General features: G+C 47.6%; 1 protein-coding gene across 1 annotated transcript in view; it reads right to left on the bottom strand.

Moving 5' to 3' along the window:
* Nucleotides 1-1,934: 1,934 nt before the first annotated feature.
* The window catches only part of LOC123275587 (uncharacterized), a 31,954-nt gene continuing 13,092 nt past the window's right edge, over nucleotides 1,935-20,796 (bottom strand). The window contains exons 3-5 of the mRNA XM_070495118.1: nucleotides 17,756-17,948; nucleotides 10,735-11,010; nucleotides 1,935-3,844 (exon numbers count right to left, since the gene is read on the bottom strand). Coding sequence (XP_070351219.1) covers nucleotides 3,759-3,844; nucleotides 10,735-11,010; nucleotides 17,756-17,948 — 555 coding nt within the window. The 3' untranslated portion in view covers nucleotides 1,935-3,758. The remainder of the gene's footprint in view (nucleotides 3,845-10,734; nucleotides 11,011-17,755; nucleotides 17,949-20,796) is intronic.

Raw genomic sequence — 20,796 nt, 5'->3', positions numbered from 1 at the left:
CTTGACAGCCTGGTCACTGTGGGTCCACAAACATCCATGCGCCACACCCCGTGCTCTGCCCCCACGTAAGTGATATTGATAAACAACCTAACTGTGGGCTTCCTGGACTACTAGGAGGAAGAGATGTGGAAATCTGACCACAGGACAATGAGACTGAGTCTGCAGTGAGCGAGGAAGCAGAGGGCTCTGGGAGCAAAGACCCGAGCAGCTCCTTCCACAGGGGCCACATGAAGGAGCCACTGGAGCCCTGGGTCTGAATGGAGACCGGGGTTCTGCTGGTGGACAAAGCAATAACTGTTCCTAGGAAATGTGCTTGATTCTTGGAAGATCGGCAGTGTTTGCAAATACTCAGAGACATTAAGTAGACTAGGTTGGTGGTTGGGTGGCAAACCATACAGGGGACCTTTGCAGTGGTCTACGACACTGAAGCTGTGGCTCTGAGGAGAGCTGGAGCCCGATTCGAAAGAACTTTTTCTTTCACCAAGAAGGGATTGAGATGTATTTATGACAGCTTTAGTGAGGTTTAATTTTCAAATAATCAACTGCCATTTTAAAGTGCGTAATTTGGCAAGCTCTCATGAATATATGAACACACTGGTGAATCCATCACCACCGTCAAGGCAATGACTGTATCTGTCATTATGTTGACATCACCAGTTTGAAACCACTCCATCCCGCCATCCCCTCCCCAATCCCTAGGTGATTGCTGATCTGCTTTTGTCTTTATAAATTAATGTCCATTGTGTAGAATTTTATATAATTCAAATCTTTGTTCTGGTTTCCCAGCTTTACTTGTCTGGCTTCCTTCATTGAGCATATGTATTTTGACACCCATCCCTGTTTTCACAGTTATCCACAGGCCATTCCTGGGTGCACAGTATGGACGGGCCGCAGTCTGCTTCTCCATCCGCCTGTTCATGAGCGTTTGGGTCTTTTACACTTTGGGCTATTTATACATAAAGCCGTTATTTATGTTAGAAGTAAATTTATTTGTTTGCATTTATTTAATATGTGAATTTCATATATTAAGTAGTTAAAATAAAATTTAATATGTAACTTTATGTTATAAATGAATAAACCTGCTGAGTATTTGTGTACAAGTCTTTGAATGAGTATGCACTTTATTTTTTCTTGGGTAAACAGAGCAGTTGGGTCTTAAGAAGCTATATATTTAACCCTTTTAGAAACTGCTCAACTGTTTTCCTAACTAGTTTGTCGATTCCGTGCTCCCACCAGCCGTGTGAGAGTAGCTTTGCCACCTCCTCTCAGTATTGTACTTTTGTCCCTTCTCATGTAGGTTTAGTGGCATATAATTTTCATTTTAATTTGCATTTCCATAATATATAATGATGTTGAAAAATTTTTCATGAGCTTATTTGCTATCATGTATCATCTTTGGTGCAGTGTCTGTTGAAATATCTTTCCTAATTTTAAATTGAACTCTCCTGTAATTATTGAATGGAAAGAACTCTGCAACATATTATCCACACAAGTCCTTTATTAGGTAAGTGATTTGCATGCATATTCTCCCAGTCAATGGCTGTCTTGTCCTTCTATTAGCAGTGACTTTCAAAGTGCAGGGTATTTCATTTTTGATGAATTCCAAATTATCAATTTGTTTTTTTGGTTTTTCTTTTTTTGGTTGGAGCTTTTGGTGTTGCAACTAAAAGGTCTTTTCCAGCGTGAGCATTCTTACATATTTCCCTTTATGACATTGTTTTCTTTCTTTCTTTTTTGTTTTGCTTAAATATATAAAACTGGAAAAGCTGAGTCAAACTAAATGTTTAGATTTCAATTTATCAGAAATTGGCAAAAGTTTTCAAAGCATCTCACATTCCAAATGAGTAATATAGGTGAGTTCCTCTGGACCCACATCCCTGTCAACATTTGGTTTGTTAGACTTTCTCATTCCATCAGTTTCTGTAGGTGCATAGTTTCTTTTTCGTTTTTTTTTTTTTTTTTTTTTGAGGAATATTGACCCTGAGCTAACATCTGCTGCCAATCCTCCTCTTGTTGCTGAGGAAGACTGGCCCTGAGCTAAGACCCGTGCCCATCTTCTGCTACTTTATATGTGGGACCCCTGCCACAGCATGGCTTGCTGAGAGGTGCCATGTCCACACCCAGGATCCAAATCAGCGAACCCAGGGACGTCAAATTGGAAGGTGCAAATTCAACCACTGCCACCACCAGGCCGGCCCCAAGTAGGTGCATAATTTCTGTAGGTGCATATTCCTTCCTCTCCATTAAGCCGAGGCAGCTCTGATTGTGCTAATTGGCTCACTATGGGCCACCTTTTGGTCCAGGTCTCATTATAGTTGGAATTTCCCTTTTGCTGATGACTTATAAGGCCAAGCACTTTTTAAAATTTTTTATTATTTATTTTCCTTTGTGAATTGTTTGTTCAGATCTTTTGCCCATTTTAATGGATTGTTTCTCTTTTTATGTGAAAATAGCGATTATTAATGTACTTTTGATGTAGCCATTTTGGTCACACATGTGTCATATGACATCTGGGCAGTTAGTGTGGAAGGTGAGGAGAAGTGACCAGGCCATGGTGGACACACCCAGGCCTGTTGAGGACTCACAGTGCAGACAGAGCTGTCCCAAGTCTGTGTGTCTTTTGTCACCCAAGCTCCAAGGGAACTAGGGCTCTCTCAGTCCCTTGGGCACCATCTGTCCCCAGGCCCCAGGGGCGGTAGGAAGTCACCCCCTGTGGGTCCCAGTGAGCACTGAGCCGGGCCGTGGATGAGCAAGGGGAGGAAAGGGCAGGCAGGATTCCGGCTGCACCGGCCGCCTCTGAGGCTGGAGTGCGTGCTTTTCAACAGGTCACAGAGTCCTGCCTTTCAGTCTCAGGGGTGTCAAGGTGGCCTTAATGCATCTTTCTCATTTCTCCCTCATTTTTCTGGATTAGCACCTCTTTTCTTCACTGTGATGGGGTCAGTCCCTCCTCCTTCTCTCTCACTCACCAAACCCACGTCCTGGACACCTGAGATAAAATGTCTCAAGATATAAGAAAGAGTCAAGTGCGTTTACTCCCACCATTCTTACTGTTCCTATGTCTCTCTGCCTCTGTCTCTTTCTCTCCTCCTTAAATTAGCATGTGCTTTCGAGTTTATTGCAAGAGTTCTAAAATCCTTGGTCCAGAAGATCAGTGAGATACCTCTAAGGTGGTCACTCCAATGAACTCCAGTGAGGCAGGAGTGAGGGGCGTCATCCTGGGGTTTCCGCCTGGAGAGGAGAGTATTCCTGTTCCCCTAGGGAATGACACCGCACGAGACAGCAGGGTGCACCAGGTTTGCTTTCTACATTTGCACCATTACTGCAGGACCAGGTCACTCTGTAGCAGCTTTCCAGCTGCCTGCTGCCTGGGGAGCTCATGGTAGGAAGCTATATGCCTTGCTCTTCCCTGGAGAAACAAGAAGAAAAAATCCAACACTTTTGATAGTCAGGACACCAGACACTCTTTCTGGGAGCCATGTGACAGTGTCGGTAGCAGGTCAGAAGAAACAGGATCATCCCACTTCCCCATTCATCTGGATCACTGTTGCTTCAACAAATGACACAGCAATGCTGTGAGATGCTCCACAGAATGGCTGGTGGGGATGGTTGAGTAGCGGTCAGCCCCAGAGCTGGAGCCCCAGAAATGATCAGGAATTCCATCCCCCTTGCTGTGGCTTCCTTCACTCTTCAGGCACGTCACATCCTGAGGGGTCTTCCTAGGGTGCTGTTGATTCCATCCCATGTAGAAGGTGCTCTGCTCACTGCTCAGGGTGCAGCTGAGCATGGCCAAAGCTCCCAGGGAGGCAGACGCAGAGAGTAACTGAGTCACACAGGCTGACTGAGTCTGGAAACACAAACAGCCATTATGGTGGAGGGAGGGAAAGAGAGAGGGACATTTCCTCCATGTGGTTGGGAGGTAGTTTAGTGGGCTGGGGAATCAGGACCGTCCTGACCTGAGCAGTGCAGGAGGAAGGGGAGGAGAGTGGAATCCAGGCCGTAGTGCAGACGCCCCGGAGCTCTGCTGAGATGGAAATGCTGCAGGTCTCTCTCATCCTCCTCAATCCCCAGAGAATAGAGCCCTTCATACAAATTTGTTCCTCTTCTCCTGGCCAACCAAACACCTCCTCGGTTCATGTTTGCCTCTCCCACCACACACACAATGTCCTGAGATCATTATTTCTGGGAGGGATAGACCTGGGCTGAGACTGGGCTGAGAATCACCAGGAACCCCGAGAAATCCAGCTCCTGGGCCCAGGGGGCAGTGAGCAGAGACCAGGGTACAGGTGTCTGGTTTCGCAGCTCTCAAAGATCCCTTGGCAGCAAGCCTACAGCACCCCTGCTGCCCCAGGCCCAGGTCCACCATATCTGTGACCAGAGGACAGGTGACCCTGCCAGAGGCTCCTGCCTCCCCCACTGCTTTGATCACTGCCATTCCCTGAGGGCAGAGCGAGGCCCTCCTCAGGGGCAGCCTCCCACCTCATTTCAGTCTGTCGTTGTCTGCTTGGGCCTCCTCAGCAGGAATCAGAGACAGAATTCACCCACTTTGCAAGGAGTCCTCAGGGGAAGGGGCCTCATATGCAAACCCTACATGAAGGAAAACATTCATTAGCTGAGAACAGGGACAGGTCAGCCATGAAGTCACTTCCCAGGCTGCTCAGGAATCCAGGTCCCTTTCCTCCTGCCTGACCCCTCACTAGATGTGCACAGAGGACACACGGGGGTGAGAGTTTTGAGGATGAAGGCACACACTGGGTAGCTCCCTGGGGAATGAGGAGAAGCCCAGGGAGGAAAAGGGGAAGGGACTCCTGTGGCTGGAAGAGTCAGGAAACTCGAGGGTCCTTAGGAACTAAGGGACCAGAGAGGTCGGGAAAGGAGAAGGGATGTGAGGAGCACTCCTGAGGAAAGATCTGGGAAAAAGTCCATGTCTTTTCTTCAGGAAGTCATCACAAATGACATTCTTTGAAGCATTTTCCTCAAACCTCTGAATCATTGTGAACAGAGCCTGGGCCCAGGGGAATGTGACATGTGTAGCTATTAGGATCAATCTTTCCTATTAGAGAGTTTTGAAAAGAATGTGGTTCATACTCAAGAACCAATGCTCTGGGCAGGGGTGGGGAGGTTAAAAATGAGAACGATTTATATGCTTTTATCTGGCAAAATGTCCACTCTACATGATTTTGCCAGAAAGATCACCTCCAGCCAAAAATAAAACAAAAAAAACAAAAACTTTTACCAAAATAAAATAAAACAAAATAAGCAGATAATAAGATCAAATAAGATTTCTATAGCCAGAAAACTTTGAGAATTCTATGCACCAGACTCTTAGCCCACTTGAGTCTGGGGAGTTGTTAGGGGCAGAGAGCACATCCTGGCCGTCAGTTTGGTGCGCTCTCTGTGTGTTACAGTGGGGTTGCGTTATCTTGAGATATTAATACACCAAAATGTTTAAATGGATTAGTGAAAATCTAAAGTCATTATTTAATCAAGAGTAGTCAATGAATTTTCCTGGGGGAAAAAAGCTCTATTTTAATTTTGCATTTACAATGATAACCACCTCTTGAAATATTATTTTCTCTGTAAGTTTTGTTATTTTTAAACAATTTTGATTAAATCACACAACAGGGACTTTATTAAATTTTCTTCATTATTGAGCAGAAATTAATTTTTACAAAATATTTGCACCTTGAGTTTTTTTGGCACTGCTTCCTTTCTGATGATGCAGAAATCTTCATTGTGAATTTTATTTTGCTTTTCCTTCCACTTCAATAAACAAGGATTTGCAGGTCTGCCTAGTCTCTCACACACAGGATGAGGCTGCCTGTGTCCCCTCTCCCCATGGATGCTCTCTCCCTGGTGGGGCCCCCTCAGCTCTCAGGCTCAGGGCAGAGAGAGGAGCATGGGCACAGCTGACTCTCTCCCAGTTCAGGCCCCATCCTGATCCAGTACTACTCGGCCTGTGTAGTGAGGAGCATGTCTTCAATAGCAAATGTTTACTGAACACCGATCTGGTGTTGAGTCTGGGGGTTGGCAGTGGAATTCTAGGCTGTGCTAGACAGCCTCATCCCTGCTCATAGAGCTGAACCTGAAGAAGAGACACGACGGTGGGAGGCATACAGGGGGTCTCCCTTCCTCACTTTCACCACTGGAGGCAGGAGACCAGAGCAGACACTGCTGCACTCATGGGTCTGTGGGGGATTGAAGGTTTGTGGGATCACAGGGGAGCAGGGAGTCAGAGACAACACGAGAGCTGAGAGGACATGGGCAGGACTTGAAGATTCCCTGGGTTTAGGTGAAGATGTAGAGAAGTCCAAAAAGTGGACACAAACAGAGGAAGACAGAGATAAATAACATGACCCCGGAGATATGGGCTACTAGGAAAAATCGGATTAGTTAGCAGGGCAAGTGCCTTAGGAATCCCAGATGTGGTTTGGTTTATCAGGTGAAGGGTCTTGCTCACTAGTTGAGCGTGACCTACTGGGAGTGCTGGAAAGGAAGACAGGGAGAGGCCATATGTCAGGAAGGTGAGAAGTGAAGAGTGGGTGAGAGAGTCAACAGAGAGAGGACAGATTCCCCTTTAGGAAAGATCGGACGGGAAGTGTAAGATGGAGGAATCTAAAGTCTAGCTGCCCTTCTCCATATTTTTCTTGTAAATGGAATCACGTTAATTTGTAGACTTTTACACAGAAGAGAAATCCAAAGCTCATAGATTTATTACCCTTGAAGACATTAACCAGTTTATTTCCAACGTAGAAAACTGGCTTCCTTGGCCCAGTCTTGGTAGAATAAATGTACTGTATTTAGAAAATACTCTTTAAAATCTATTACTGTCTCACTAGTCTCCTCAATGAAATATAAGTTGAATAAATTTTTGACACATGTTCTTACTCCATATGCTTAACTTTTGGAAAATTTTCCCTGACAATTTAGGTTACTTACTGAGATCTCTGAGAGGATCCTTCTATCTAATCTATTGACACTGTGGTGACTGAGGACTGGAATCTTTAAGGTCAGGAATCGCTTCTCTCGAGTCCTGAAGTGATTCCCAGGAACAACTAAAACTTTGATTTTCTGATGCTATATTTTTCTAAAACTCCACCCCCGACACACATGTTTGTGACAATGGGCTGAAGATGCTTGGTTGGGGTCATTAGCTGACTGGTGGAAAGGAAATGAGAACATAAGAGAGATGGTAGAATTTGGGAAAAATCAATGATTCTAGGTCTGAGGACATTACATGATATGATTGGATAGACAAAGGACATTCCAGAAGGACCTTGACATGTAGAGTCCAGGTGGAGGAAAAACCAGGACAGTTCAACTGCAGCTCTTAATAGTTTTCTCTATGTCCTCGATGGGCAGAGTCACAGCAGAGGTAGCATCAGGCTGAGTGCTCTCATTCCCTTGGAACTTTACTCTGTGATGTGGACACTCCCAGAAATGACACAGTGGTGGCCAAGGGAGCAGTTGCTGTGGTTTGGGAGCAAAAGGAACTTCCATGTGGAGCATGTGGACAGAGGTATTGGTTCATGTGATGGTCCCTGAGTCTGGTCCACATTGGAGAGAGTGAAGGCAGGGAGAGGTGTCCGGTGAGCTTTGGAAGATGCCACCATGGAGGTTTCTTGAGCCTTCTTTACCTTCTTACTAAACCTGGGAAGAAGAGGTCATCAAGAGAAAGCTTTTTTTTTTCTTCTTTCTTCCTCTCATGAGACTACCTAAATTTCAGATCAACACGTTGTGGATGGGAATGAATCTGTCTTGTCCCGGAATTGATCTCTTGTAGGAATATCGGAAAGGCCAGGGAGCCAAGCTGTGGCTTTATGATACGGGAACAGTCTGGCCTGTGTCCCCTTCCCAGATCCGAGTGTCCACAGTACATGCCCCAACCTGAACTGACGATGAGGGTGCAGGGAAGAGTGAGGAAATGTTAGAGACCTATTTGGTAAAACTTCTATCATTTTCTTCTCCTATTTGGACTCCAAGTCTCCCAGACATGCAGTTGGCCTAGGATTGACCACACGTGCTCCTGGATAGCCCTTGTGTTACCTAAACCAGTCAGACAATCCCCTCCCTGCTCACCATGGTGGAGCTGGGTGATGGTGTAAGTGAGCTCGTCCAGCCCTCCTGAAAGCTGATTTCCTGATCAGTGGAACAGGGAGGGCAAGTCTCTCTCCTTATGGACTGATTGTTGTGTGGATATGATGCCTGGGACTGCAGAGGCAAGTTTGGTCCATGTGGGAAAACAGCCTGGAGACTCTCTATATACTCATGGAGGACGTAGAGACAATCACAGAGAATCCAGCAGCGTTCATCAGCCCTGCTTACAGTTGGTCCTTGTGAAATTTTGCCATTTGTCTTCCTGATACCACAATCCAAACTTTGTAGCCCACCCTGAATTTCTGGTTCTAAACAGACTGAAGTATCCCTCTGTCCCTCCTTCCTCGGAGAGAATTCTCCAGACCAAAGAATGTTAAGCAGCCAGGTTGAAAGCCCCTGCAAGATGAGGTTCTCTCCTACATGACGGGGGTCTCTGTGCCTGGCTCAGGGCCACTTTAAACTCACTTTAGCTCATATGTGTTTAACAATTGAAGGGACTGATTGAACTTCTGGAAAATCATATCTTCTGAATGAACGTATTAACCTAGTGATAGCATGACATACATATCTTAGAAAAATCCTCTCACCATTTTCATTTGGTTCTAATGTAAAGCATTGCCTAAGCCCTGCCTCCCTCCTCATCCCTGCAGTGAAGGGCTGTCTTTCTCTAGGTGCATCCATCACATTTTGATTTCTAGTAGAGTTTTCTATATTTCTCCTACTAGACTGTGTTCATCCTGTGACCTAATGAGCCCATCCTAACACCTGCTTCCCAGCACATCCTTCCCCGTCCCCCAGGGGATGACTGGGATCAGGATGTGTGGACACGTCTGACTTGACCCTGCCCAGTGGGAGAGCAGACCCCCTGCTCTGAGGCCTGGGGTTGCATCTGCAAATGAGTCGTCTCAGGGTCATCAGCCTGTCCATTCCTCTTGGCTCATTTTTCTCATCAACAGAATGACAGATGTAGCCAATTAGGGGTTATCTATTCATGATACATAAAAGAACTTTCTGGAAGCATGTAAACACAAACCTATTACAGAATCCCACTTATTGAGTTTAAAATTAAGTAATCTGGTGGAAATTGTGGTTTTCATCTTTTCCAAAGTGGAAGATTTCTAATATGGGGGCAGCATTGCGAAGGAGGGGACTGAGTTCATCCTTCACATTCTATTCCTCCAACAACATGATAAAGTTTAACAGGCACAGGTGTAGTTTACATCAAATGTGAGATGAAAGTAAACCGAGACGTGCATTCCTAGGACTTCTTGTGAACAGTCCCATTTGTCAGGAGCTGATCATGTCTCCTGAAAATATAAGGTTTAAATAATCCTGTCATAAATATATGGGGTCATCATGTTGTCTCAAGTAATCGACTCACTTACGTCCCGCACTGTTCCCAAGAGCCCAGCCTCGGTTCCTCTCTTTCCCATTTTCATTCTTCAGTCCCTCCTACCTTCAAGACATGGGGACCCTGACCTTTCTTCTCCATCCCACCTGCTCCTCCCCTCCTCCAGGGCTCCTAGTCTGACATCGTATAATCCACACCCCCACCTGGTCCCTGCCTTCACTCTCCCCTCCTCCTAGTTCACCTTCTATGCAGCACCTGGATTAAATACACTTAAATCACATTCTGCTGTTTCCTTGTTCACCCCCCCTAATTCTCCCATCTCCACCAACCGCCATGCCTCTCCCCACTCTCCCAGGACATCTTTCTTTCAAAGCATGTTTTGTTTGTTTGTTCTCTCTCTTCCCCTGAGAGTGTCAGCTTCCTGAGCATGGGGACTTTCCCATATTTTCCACCTACTATCCTAAGCTCCTAACCAAAGTCTGACACATAATAGGTGTTCAATAAATTGTGTGGATGCACATCATCTGGACAGTTATCCTGAGTCAAACATAGCTGGACTCTGTGTCCTTGGTTCTTTTCTGACCCCTTGATATGGACTGAACTCTGTCCTTCAAAATCCTATGTTGAGACTCTAACCCCCAGTGTGACTGTCTTTGGATATAAGGCATTAAAGGAGGTAATTAAGGTAAAAGAGTTCATGGGGGGTTCTCCTAAGCAAGTAGGGCTGGTGTCTTTCTAAAAAGAGGAAGAGAAACCAGGGGTAAGTACACAGAGAAAAAGCCATGTGAGGAGACAGTAAGAATGTACACATCTGTGGGCCAAGGAGGGTGGCCTCAGGAAAAAACAAACCTGCCAGCACCTTGATCTTGGACTTCCAGCCCGTAGAACTGTGAGAAAATACCTTTCTTTGGGTTAAGCCAACTCATCTGTGTTTTTTCGCTGTGGCAGCCCTGCCGGACTAACACACTGCATGGATGCTGTGGCCAGCACTGCCTGCCTCCACATCCAGGAATGTCTGCTCGATTTGAGAAAATCAATAATGTGTTCAAACCAGACACAGGCAGTGGGGGAAGAATGGGAGAGGACGAGGACACAGTCTCTAAACAAAGCACCCTGGATTGAGTCATAGAAAGTTTGGGGCCAAAGAAACCAAGGAAGCAGCTGACATGGCCAAGGAGTGGGGGCTGCACAGGGAAGCCCCATGGCTGGGGGGGAAGCAGGTTTCTGTCTCACTTCCCCACAGGCCTGGAGCACTGTGTGAGCACTCAGGCTGTCATCATAGCACTCACAGTAATAATCAGCGTCGTCCTCAGACTTGAGCCCAGTGATGGTCAGGGTGGCCGAGTTGCCAGACTTGGAGCCAGAGAATCCTTCTGGGACCCCAGATGGCTGTTTGCTGTTATCATAGATGATGAGTTTGGGGGCCATTCCCGGGAGCTGTTGGTACCAGTGCACATCATAATCACTGATGTCGGAGCTGCTTCCAGTGCAGGAGATGGTGACCCTCTGGCCCAGATTCCCAGACACTGAGGCCTGCTGAGTCAGCACAGACTGGGCCCAGGATCCTAGAAGAGGGAAAGACACAGAGATGGTGATGCTGGGGTCTAGAAACAAGATGAGAAAGCAGGGTGACATGTATCTTCCCAGGGCCCCTTGTCCCCATTACTAGTCACCTGTGCAGAGAACAATGAGGGTGAGGAGAGGGGTCCAGGCCATGGTGGAGGTCATCACCGATTCCCACCGTCTGTGGCCCCACAACTGAAGCAGAGCTTCTCCCAGATCTCTCCCTTCCCCTCTTCATACTCTAACAGAGGGAGGGCCCACACATGCACATCAGACCCTCCCAGCTTTCTGATCTCTCACTGGGCCTTGGTTCAGGTCTCACTGCCTAACGATGGCCAGGGAGTGGGGAGTTCACAGCTGTGATCCCTGAACAGAGGGCACCAGGCAGTGCCAGGGGGCTGGTCCCAGCTGTGATGAGCCACAAAAACCTCAGGAACGAGCACTGAGCACCCCCCGGTGTCCAGGCCATGATTCATCAGGTGTGACACAGTGACTAAAGCCAATTAGAAACAGCTCTAGTCCCCACTGCTCTGTCCACTCTCCCCTTGCCTTAGGGTCAGGCCAGGTGGCCCCTCATGTTGCCTCCCCACCACCCAAAGGCAGTCTTTATGCTCCGCTCAGCCTCCTCAGGGGTGAGCATGTTCGTGTGGCCATTGGCTGTTCAGCGGTCAGGACTGAGGGGGTGTCTCTTATCAAACTCCTCTTAGATCAGGATCAAGAACAGAGCAGTGACCGGCCCCATGGAGGCAGGTCCCCTTCTGTGCAGGACCCAGATTCTTTCCTCGTATGTGATCCCTCTCTTGTTAGAGATTAAGCAGTGCATCTCCAACACTCAAAAACTTTGCTCCAAAGCTTCTATTCCTGCCGAAATATAAGGACTTTGATTTTTGCTATGCTCTGTGACCAATCCTTACCATTTACTGGTCTCCTCACTAATGTATGAGTTGAATAAAATATTTTACACTGGTTCATTCTATACTTGTATGAGAGTCAGGTGTTTACCTTTTTGATTCAGGGTCACTCTGATCCCAATGCCCGAACATAGAAGTGGTAGGTGACTTCGATAGAGCACCTGTGACCTGGACCCCATGAGGTGGAGAATCTCAGCAATGACCCCTCACTGACCTCGTGGAGCATGTGCTTGGGGATGGGGGTAGAAGGGGCCAGGAATGGAGCATGCATCCAGAGATTCATGAGCTGACCCTCTGGGACTGGTCCTCACTTGAGGGACAGGGTAGATGGTGGAGAGGAGCGCATGTGATGATTGGCACCAGCCACTACTGTGGTTTCTTGAACCTTAATCATCCTCTCACTCCCTCTAGAGAGAGGATGTCCTCATGAGGGATTTTTGCTTCTTTCTACTTTTCCTGAGAATATTGAATTTCAGATTGATGCCTCACTGATGGAAGTGGGTGTGATTTCAACTGAGATCGATCCTTTGCAGACCATTAGAAAGGTCTGGGAGCCAGAAGCAGAGTTCTGTGAGACAGGAACCTGTGGCCTGTGTCCCCGGTTCAGCTCCCAGTGTCCACAGTGCTAGGATCAACATGAACTAATGATGGCGATGGAGGACAGAGTGATGTGCTGGGTGGGGACCACTTAGGCAAACATTTTGCCTTTTCTTGTCCTCTCTAGACCCCTAATTTCCTAACCATGTGGTGAGCATGTGAAAAACCCCACTGCAGCTCCAGAAATAGGCCTTTAATTTCCCAAACCGATCAGAAAATCCCCTCCTTGGATGCCATGACGGAATCAGGGGAAATGGTCTAAGTGCTCTGGTCTGGACCTCATGACAACCAGGATTCCTGTTCAATGGATCAGGGAGGGAAGTCTCTCTCATTCAAGAGGATTTGTTGTGTGGATGCGATACCTAGGACTGCAGGGACATTTTTGATCCATGTGATAAATCAGCCTGTGGACACAAGAGATAATGGAGAGAGAACATCTCAAGTGAATCTCAGAGAAGAAGGAGTGAAGCTTATTGAGATTCCACACTTGACAACTAAAGAGAAAACTTTCCTGTGTCACCACTGAACACGGCATCCAGGACGCCAGTCTAATATTTGTAGCAAATCCACAACCCCAGAAAGGTCTCTGCCTTCACTCTCACCACCTACCCACTCATCTTCTTTGCAGCATCAGGACTTCATAAACTTAATCAGATTTCATATATTCCATGTCAAATCCTCTAATGCTTCCTATTCCCCATCTAGCCCAGCCAATTGTTGGTGCTTCCTAAATGGCGTGGATGGATGTACCCATGAACATTCGGCTACCCTGCATCAAACACAGCTAGACTATGTGTCTCTGGTTTTTCCCTGACCCATCGTGGACTCTGGCCTCATGGCAGCCTGACCTTGACATTGAGGAATATCTGATGAATGTGAGACGATCAGATAATTTGTTGCTGCCAAGGATGGGCTTTGGGAGCATAAACTGAGAAGATGGGGCTACAAGCTGTACACCATGTTCCCTAGACTGGGTATGAGAACCTAGTTTTAGGCCAAACAAACAAACTAAGGTATCAAAAAGCCTCACTTCAATGAGAAAACTCAATGCCGAAGTCTGCAAGAGCCAGTAGAGCATTCTCTGTGCCTGTTTTGCCCAGAACACTGCCCTCTCAGGACCTGTCCAATAGCACTTCTGCTGGTCTCAGATCCAGGGGCCAGTGCCTCTGACTCAACTCAACTCTCCTGGAGGATGTCCTGATTTTGCTCACAGATCATTGTGATGTCACTACCCAGAATAGCAAAACAAGTAGGCCGTTTCATGGGATTTGAGTCTGAGACATTAATTGCCTGTAGATAACCAATGACCTCCAGATGGATAAATACGGGATGCATCGCACAGTCCTCACGGCGCCAGATATTTCAGGTTTACCCAACATTTTACTTTGCTTCTGCCATATGTCTGGAGCATCTTAAACCAAGTTCAAGGCCTAAGACTCTACAGTGTACTCTGTTGGTTCATACTGGTGAGAAATCTGTCTGGGATACCCTGACAGGCTGATTTATGTTGTTGTTGTCACCATTATTGTTGCTGTTGTTGTTGTGGGGGACTCCTGTTAGACCCCCCCAACCCCACTGCACAAGTGCTGGTCATGCCTTCTCCAGTGGCCACTGGAACACGGCGCTGTTGGAGAAAGGCGCCCTCCCTCCTGCTGATCACTCTGGGCTCATTTGCCCTTAATGGCTGTTCTGGAGATTTATTCTTTCTTCTTTTGAATCTGTAATAGATTTCTGGTAGTTTTCCCTATTTTAGTCAAGTTTTGTCAATGTTATTAGTCTGAAGATTGATAAGTAAACCATTACTATGTGCATCTCTCTTTTTTGAGGTCCGCCCTCCCTCCTTGACTTAGTGGCATCCAAGATCTGTTACACAACTCACACTGGGCCCTGACCAGGTTTACTTGGTAGCTGCTCCATATGCTGATGTGATTAATGAACAGGGCTGTCTGTGAATTGTTTTGTAATCTCAGGGCTCTCTGTGATAAGGAGGGTTGGGTCATAGGCTCTAGATCCCAATGACCTGAGATGCTTTCAAACATCTCCCCCTCCAAAATAAAATAAACACACAAAAAATCTGTAGCTGTAAAACCGGTAAGATTTGTGGGATTAAACTGGGGAAAGTGAGGAGGTGATGGGTGTGAGAACTCAGGGCATGATCAGCAAAGCCTGGGCCAGGCTCATGGGACATGTAGGGGACTGAGCAGAGGGGGACCTGGGTCTCCTGGCTCTCGCTGGCTGACTTCTCTTCTCCATGCATGCATGAGGCAGGGAGGTGCTTGTATAGGTTCTGGTGACAAAATGATTTGCTTGCATTGGAAAACCAGTAATAAAATGGGTTTTTTTTTTTTTGCATCCATACAGGTGGACTGACTAGAAAACATCAGTCCCTCTGGTTTTAGTAGCACAAGTGACAGCAGAAGCCAAAACCTGGGCTGGTGTTGCCTCCAGGCAGGGACAGAGGAGAGTTAGGTCAGACCGGGGAGTGGATCTCACTCCCCACGGACTAGGATTGGCATCGAGGTTGCATGCAGCTGTTTGACAGTGACAATCAGCCTCATCCTCTGGCTGGAGCCTGCAGTAGTCAAGGAGGTTATCTTTACAGACCTGGATCTGGAGATTGGTCTGGAACCCCTGCTGTCCTAGGACACACACTTAGGGGCTCTTTCTGGGAATCCTTGATGCTGATTTCCATTGTAACCTATGTTTCTGTTGATTCCCTTAAAGGAGACGGTTTGGGACCTTCTAAAGAGCTTCCTGGGTTGGATTGACTTCATGCACATATCAGGGAGTTTCTGCTCGCTCATATTCCACTGTCATTCTCTTACACTTTGTCTAATTGGAAAGGTCCACTGAGATACAAGAGGAGAGAAGAACTCAAGTGTGTACCTGTAGGCTCCAGATCACACACCGGAGGGAGTCCCATGTGCCCTGAGGGGGATCGGTGGTAGGAAAGTCACAACTGCGGGACATACTTCACCCAGCTTCCATGCTGCAGGCTCACCATTTTAGTCTCCCCTTCTTGCTGACATCACAACCGTAGGTCCAGGCACCGAGCAAGTGTGTCAGGCCAGCTCTGTGCCTGGAATTCCTCCTGGGATGTTTCTCACAACATCTTACATCTTAATCTTTTGTGCTTGAACACAGTGAGCCTCAGCCAGATCTGAGCACAAGAGCCTGGGAGGGAGGGAAGGTCTCCGCTCTGACCCCTCACAGAGCAGAGTCCCTGCTGTGGAGGACTGTGTATCTGCTGGATGGACCCTGGGTTCCCACCAAGAAGAAATCTAGCAAAGGCTAATTTCCCATCTTTCAAGACAAACAGCCCAGCTACAAAGGCTCTCATTTTATCACACATGGGTCACCAGGCAAAGATTCAGTGTCATCATGAGATTTGTATTTTGTTTGGTTTGGTTTTCATTTTGGTGTTTGTTTACCTGAGATTGCAGGTATATTGACTGGAAAATTGGGAAGACAGCCGATGTGAACCAGAAACTACTTCCAGGCACAGCTACTGCGTCTACAAGTTACCGTAGAATTGCAGAAGCGTCTATTCCAAGTGCCTGAGTGGGCTGAGGTATTTGTCCCAATTTCCCATCTGCCTGTGTCACTGTGAGAAGCCCTATTGTGCACAATCACACAGTAATAATCAGCCTCATCCTCTGGCTGCTGCCCAGAGATGAGCAGAATCCTTGCGTTGGCCGAGGCATCTTTGGATCCAGAGAAGCAGCTGGGGACCTGGAGCCTGGTGCTTCTCTGAATCCGTGTGGTAGTAGAGGAGATGCTGGGAAGGGGACCGTGCATTGTGCTGGTACCCACGCTGCTTTGAGTAAAAATCCTCCCTGAGCCGCTCTGTAGGGACCACAGGCCAGTCCCACATCACCCCCTGCTGGTCATATGTGGAAAAATGAAAAATGCCGAAAATGCAAGAGATAATGTCTGTGAAAAATAGGTAAAATACGTGCTTTTCTAGGAAGGATCAAAATTGGCTCTACTGGAAATATAACAAGTAAGCTCACCTATTTTAATACAGAAATACAAAATGTTATGGATCCACTCCACAGAATGACTGAACAGACAGATATTCTCACATGGAAGCTCTAAAAACATCAGAGACCAGAGGGTTCCAATCTACTTGCTCTATTTTTAAATAACACTTAAAAGGATGGAAAACTTACCAGTTCTTTTAGAGATCAGTTATATCATTTATAATGCATGTTACAGTTAAATTACAGAAAAATAAAAATGGCAGATGAACAACATTAGATATTATGCAAATGTTCTAAATAGAATATTAATGAAGAGATCTCAATACTAGATTAATGAATTGATGAATTATTACCAAGTGTCATTGATTCCAATGATGCAAGTTGTATGCAATAGTAAGAAATATTTTAATATAACACAATATAAATATAGATAGATAGATATGATCATACGGTCTCAAATGATACTGGAAGGGATTTTGACCAAATTTAGCATCAATTCCTAATAAAAGCCACATAAAACTAAAAGCCACAAACAGAAACATTTATAATACGGCCAGACACACTCTCTCACACACGTATAATGAAATCCTAGTGGCAGCATCTTAGTCAATGGAGTGGTAAAGGGCAGCATTTCCAAAAAGATCAGCAATAGGCAAAGGTGATTCCCTTTGCCCATGTACCTCCATTAATATTCCACAGTATTCTGCAAGCATGAGAAAATCCAATTAAAGTAATGATATCAATGGTTTGGACATAGAATTCATGGGAACAAAGAAGTAGACATTCTTAATGATCCAAATGAACGTTGTGGCCTTAGATACTCTGGTCCCGGTGCAGAAGTGACAGCAGAGATCACCCCAGTGAGTGACTAGTCACTAACACTCACTAGTACTGGTAACAGGTAGTGACAGAGGCATGTGAGTGGAACAGGGGGAGCAAAGGGGAGGTCTTGGTCCACCTGCCCAGCAGTGAAGAGCATCTTATAAGATATTAGGCAGTCACCTGAGGTTTGGGGTAATCATCTGCATCCCACTCACACTGCATCCCAAGTAACATCAGTCATCACACTTATGGGGCTTCTGTCTCAGAGCCAGAATAAGCCACATGCAGACTTCCAGGGCAGAAAGTGTGGACTTTCTGCCCAAGTGACCAACACACTGAGACAGGCGTTGTGAGTCTGGTGTCACAGCACCTGCTCCATGTGGAACCAAGGAGAAGGCAGGTCCTGTGCGTAAAATCTTGTAAAGGTCCCCTACCAGAAGCTGGAAGAACAAGACTTCCGGGTTTGGTTGAGGCGCCACTGAGCTCTGTCTCCTGAGGGTCCACTGTGCGGACTCCGCCCACAAGCTGTGTCTTGTCTTCTGCACAGTCTTCCCAGGAGCCCACTTCCTCCTTGGAAGTGCATTGGGGCTCGTAATGGTCTGTCAGCCCCACCTTGTTCAAGACTCCCTGAGGAAAAAGGAGGCAATCACCTACATGGGAAACCATCAGTTAGGAAGCCAAAACCAGGAGCTCACAGGGTCACAGGAAGCCTCATGGGTGAAGGCAAGTCCCACATCAGTGAGGACACAGGTTGCCCAACTGCCCTGGAGCCCACTGAGTGGTTGAACATCTGTCTGACCCAACACCTGCCTCTCCTAAGTCTGAGGACACTCCATTGCTGCCCCTGCTGGTGACTGCCCATCCCGCAGCCGCTGTGACATCCCTAAGCACACCACGCAGAGTGTTCGATTTTACAGCAGTCTTCCCCAACGTTACTCCCAAGAGAGTGGAATGAGAAAGGCCTTCTAGGATTACATGGGGACAGTGATGCTCTCACACCTGCACTTCTATTTTCATGAAAAACTATAATTATTTTCAAACTGTCAGTCTCTGTCCATTCCACCCTAGAGCTCCAACCTTGCCTGCTGTGGCAGACACTGACCTCGGTGTGTGAGAGGACAGTGAAAGGGCGCAACAGGAACACACCTATGCTGACACGGCCCTGTGTGCATGTGGGTTGTGCACATGGCTCTGTGTTTTCTTGTGGGTTGTGCACATGGCTCTGTGTGCATGTGGGGTGTGCAGATGGCACATTGTGCATGTGGGGTGTGCCTTGGGATATTGGGACAAAGGAGCCTGGACGAAGCTGTGATATGTAAGCTGGGATCTGTGGGATGAGTCAAGTGATCACCCTGGGAAAGACTGGAAGAGCCTTCAAATCAGAGGTCAGGTCATGTACCGAGGTCAGGAAAAGAGGGGAGGCTGGTTGCTGGTGACGCTGGTAGATGGCCACTTGAGGTCGGAGAGATGGACCCTCTAAGCAGGGGAACCCAGCACCTCCAAATGGAATAGAAAAGAAAAATCTCGAAAAATTAATATTCTCTTACTTAAACCTTGAAATCCTTTATTACACATTTTTAAGGTGTATGAATGTGCATCTTCATATAGCCACAAATACATTCACAATGATGTTGCCTATATATTTGTTAATCATGCAGATGAAGAAATTTTCACTTATTGTATTATTTTTAATACTCCTGAATAGGCCACACAATTGTCAGCTGGAACCCAGTCCCTGTCCTTTCCTTGGCAGTGAATGCTGCTCTGGGAGGTCCCCATGCGCTGGGTGAGCCTGGGGAGCTCAGGGTTTGTGTCTCCTTCCCCACTGGCCTGGGGCCCCATGTGCGCACTGAGGCTGCTGTCCCACACGGAGCAGTAATAATCAGCCTCGTTCCAGGCTGGAGCCCAGAGATGCTCAGGGTGCCACACTGCCTCACCTGGAGCCAGAGAATCTCTCGGAGACCCCAGAGGCCCAGATGTTATTCCTGCTGGTCAGGAGTGTGGGGACACGGCCTTGGGGTTGCTGCTGCAGCCACGCTGCCCCCTCATGGCTGACATTTTTGCTCTTTCCAGTGCAGGTGAGTGTGGCCGTCTGTCCTGGGGACTTGGTCACTGAGGGCGGCTGAGTCAGCCCTGCCTGGGCCACAGACACTGTAGGGCACAGAGAGGAGTGTGAGGGCAGGATCCCAGCTCACTGTGAAGGAGGGTGGGGGCGTGGGGCAGAGCTGGGGGTGGATCTCCATCCCGAGGGTAAGTCACTCTCACCTGTGTGGGGAGTGAGGAGGTGAGGAGGAGAGGAGCCCAGGGCACGGGAGAGACCCAGACTCTGAGCCCTAGAGCTGTGCTGTGGAGACGGAGCTGCCCTAAGTCTCTCTGGATCTCCTGAAACTTTCATCGGGGGTGGAGTGGATACACTCAAATCAGCCCTTGCTCTCTGTCTGCCTCTGGCCTCCCTGCCCTGGTCCTCACAGGGAGATGGAGGTAGAGGAGGGATGAGCTGACCCAGGGGGTGGAGGCCCTGGCTCTTGATGACCCTGGGTCCTGGAGGTCAGCACAGCCCAGTGAGCACACTGATGGCTGAACCCCTGGAGCCCTGGGTGGCTTCCCAGCTGGGAGGGGCCATCTCAGGATTGTCCCACACTGTCCCACATGCCCTCAGACCCCACCCCACCCGGCCTCTCTGACACACCTGGGCCCTCCGGTTAGAGGAGGACTGTTGTCCCGATGCTCTTCATGAAGCTGCTCCTGGTGTCAGAGAGGGACCTGGGCAGCTGGGATTCTAGACACCAGGGGTGTAGGTTGAGGGATGTCCCCGTCACTACAAAGAGGCCACAGCAGCTTGCCTTTCAGCTGCATCAGCAGAGTATGCACAGAATTTTATTAGATCATCGATTATAAGTCCAAAAATGGAGAATGTTTTCTTTCAGTTTTTCATGAGAATTAGATCCCAACAATTTAATACACTTATTTTCCTAACACTGTCGTCACCAGGAGCTTGGGATCGTGTGAGATCCGTGTTGGCTCCAGCGCAGTCTCTAGGTCCTTCTTGTTTCTGACATGACTGGAGTCAGCCTCCCTCTGTCCCCATCACTGTCTCTCTGGAGAGACTGGGTGCCCTGGAAAAGGAGCTCCTGCCTGTGTGGACATGAGCAGGCAGAGGGTGCATCGATGGGAATGGCTCAGTCTACAGGGGATCAGAGGAACGGACATGCTCAGATCGACAGACCCATGTAGGGGGCTCAGACCCTCAGATGCTGGTGACAGAGGTGACGTCAATCACAGAGGAGTGAAGGTGTGATCAGGGGCCCCAGGGGGGTGGTTTATGTCTCACTTCCTCGTGGGCACACAGCACTGAGTACACTGAGGTCTCTGTCATATGTGTGACAGTAACAATCACCTCGTCCTCAGGCTGGAGCCCACAGATGGTCAAAGAGACCACGTTGCCTGACTTGGAGACAGAGAATCATCTGGAATC

This window comes from Equus asinus, chromosome 22 (genome assembly GCF_041296235.1).
Source record: "Equus asinus isolate D_3611 breed Donkey chromosome 22, EquAss-T2T_v2, whole genome shotgun sequence".
In the NCBI taxonomy this organism is placed as follows: domain Eukaryota; kingdom Metazoa; phylum Chordata; class Mammalia; order Perissodactyla; family Equidae; genus Equus; species Equus asinus.
Note: the sequence above shows the minus strand (reverse complement) of the source record. Positions and strands in the feature narration are given on the sequence as shown.